General features: G+C 41.5%; 1 protein-coding gene across 1 annotated transcript in view; it reads right to left on the bottom strand.

Moving 5' to 3' along the window:
- POMT2 (protein O-mannosyltransferase 2) overlaps nucleotides 1-2350 on the bottom strand; it is a 49674-nt gene that overhangs the window by 11804 nt on the left and 35520 nt on the right. The window contains 1 exon segment of the mRNA XM_007941409.1: nucleotides 826-895. Within this exon segment, the coding sequence (XP_007939600.1) occupies nucleotides 826-895 (70 nt within the window).

Below are 2350 nucleotides of genomic sequence, written 5' to 3'. Positions count from 1 at the left end.
CCTAAAGATGTGGCCCTCTGGGGTTCCAAATGTTGGAGGAAGATCACATTAAATTCACTAGTCTGAGTGAGCCCAGAGCTTTGACTTTGAAATCCCTCTTCTCAAGAGGCAGTCAAAGTTAAAGATCAAAACTCAAGATTGTGGGATCAAGGTAGAAGTGGTTCCAGTCCCATTTATTTCTCTGGATTGCTCTTTTCATTTAAATTTTGGCCTGCTACCTCCATACTGTCTTGCCATCTCTTTAATGCCTTTTAAAAGATGTGTTTATATTATCCCAGCATTTTTAGTGAGAACACTGATTAAATAAACTTCCCAGATCTTTCCAAAGGTAGCCATTTAAGAAGCTCCAATAAACTTTTTCCCCCTCCTTTTTCCCTCTGAGAGGTCTGGTGGTGTAGTGCCTCAGGCATTTGATTGCTAACCAGAAGGCTGGCAATTCAAACCCATCCGCCACTCCTTGGAAGGAAGGTTGGGCAATCTACTTCTGTAAAGATATTGCCTCAGAAACCCAAGGAAGGGTCGCTGAGTCAGATCCGACTTGATGGCACTGAGTTTGGTTCTTTTGTTTTTTTTCCCTCTAGCAAAAGGGAAACTGAAAGGTACCCAACCACAAAGTTCAAAGCTCCCAAAAACTAAAACAGGCAGGCAAAGGTGGTCTGCTAATTTCACCAACCCTCATAGAATGTTTCTCCCATTTGAGAACAGCAGCCTTGTTCCATTTACTAGATTTTCATCCAAATTTCACTTCTGTTTTTCTTCAGCTTAAAAGAACTCCTACCCATGGTGCCTATTCTATTCATTTACCCCCAAAGCAAATGGAATTACTCTTTGTGTTCTAGTCGAATGATGTCTCCATGTCTCACAAACTCCACTGGAAAGGAAGGATCCAGAGGATCTGCCAAGAAGAAACAAGCATTGATATCTAAAACCATTCATTCACTAGCCTCGTATTAATTGAGAGCCTATGGGTAAACAAACGATAATAGTACAATGTAGTATGTGCTAGAGGTACTAACAGAGTGCTGTGAGACCAAAGAGAAGGGGGACCTAACTGCCTCAGATGATCAGAAAAGGGTGTCCCTCCTGAAGGAATGAGTCACTGAGCCCATGGGCTTGGGACCATGGTTGCTGGGGACATCAAGGTCAATGTCCACAACATACTACACAAAAACATCATTCTACAATCTACTTTGGTGAGTAGCGACCGGGGTCTTAAAAGCTTGCAAGCAGCTATCTAAGATGCAACAACTGGTTTCTCCTTGTCCAAAGACGAATGAAGAAAACCAAAGATGCATGAAAAAAATTCATCCAAGGGACTAGTGGACCATGGAAATCTCAGCCTACATGACCCTGAGACCAGAAGAACTAGATAGTACCCAGCTACTGCTGTCAATCTCCCAGAAAGGGATCAAAATAGGAGATCCTGGATAGAGTGGAGGAAAATGTGGAACAAAACTCGAAATCATAAAAAAGACCAGGTTTTGGCACAATATGAAAAATGTCATCAATGTCCCTAAGCTGTAAATGTGGAAGTTTTTTATGTTGGTGAATGTCTTGGTGTATATATTTTCACCACAATAAAAGTTATTAAAAAAAAAAAAAATAAAGACAAGGCTTACTGGTCTGATAGATACTGGTGAAACTCTCAAGACTATGGCCACTAGTCACCCTTTGGGTCTGGAAGAGAACCTACTCTTGTAGCTTCCAATCAATCAAACAACAGGCGTATAGAACACTTACACCAGGTAGGTACAGTCTTTAGAACCGTGGGAGAAAAGAAGGGCAGTATTTGCACAGGAAAGTATCTCAGAGGGCAGGTATACACAGGAAAGAAGGACATGGGCCAAAGGTAACCACAGGGAGGAACTGGGAAGAGAGCAGTTACATTATGTATCAATGTCATGGAAAAAATATAGATGAACTGCTGTATGGAAAATGAACTTGCTCTGTAAAGTTTCACCCAAATCACAATAATTAAAAGAAATAAATAAACAAGTAGAAAAGGATGTCCCAGAGATGGTGCTTGAAATTACTCCTAAGGGAAGGGGAGAATTTAGTCCGGTAAACAAGTATGACAAAGGCACAGAACTATGAAAGAACAAAACTCATCTGACCAACGGGAGATGCTTTCATGTGGCTAGGATAGGTAGGGTAGGACGGAAAATAGGAATAGGAGATAAGAGTAGTGAATAGCTAGCAGGGCAAGACTGTGTACGACAGACTAGGGAAACTGGCCTTTATCTGACAGGCACTGAAGACCCATTAGAGGATTTTTAAACTGTTGTTGTTGTTATGTGCCATCGTATCGGATCTGACTCATAGTGACCCCTTGTTGGGTTTCTGAGGCAGT

This window comes from Orycteropus afer, unplaced genomic scaffold (assembly GCF_000298275.1).
Source record: "Orycteropus afer afer isolate SDZICR_OR568_19922 unplaced genomic scaffold, OryAfe1.0 scaffold00079, whole genome shotgun sequence".
Taxonomy (NCBI): domain Eukaryota; kingdom Metazoa; phylum Chordata; class Mammalia; order Tubulidentata; family Orycteropodidae; genus Orycteropus; species Orycteropus afer.
This window is presented reverse-complemented; position numbering and strand designations above follow the sequence as displayed.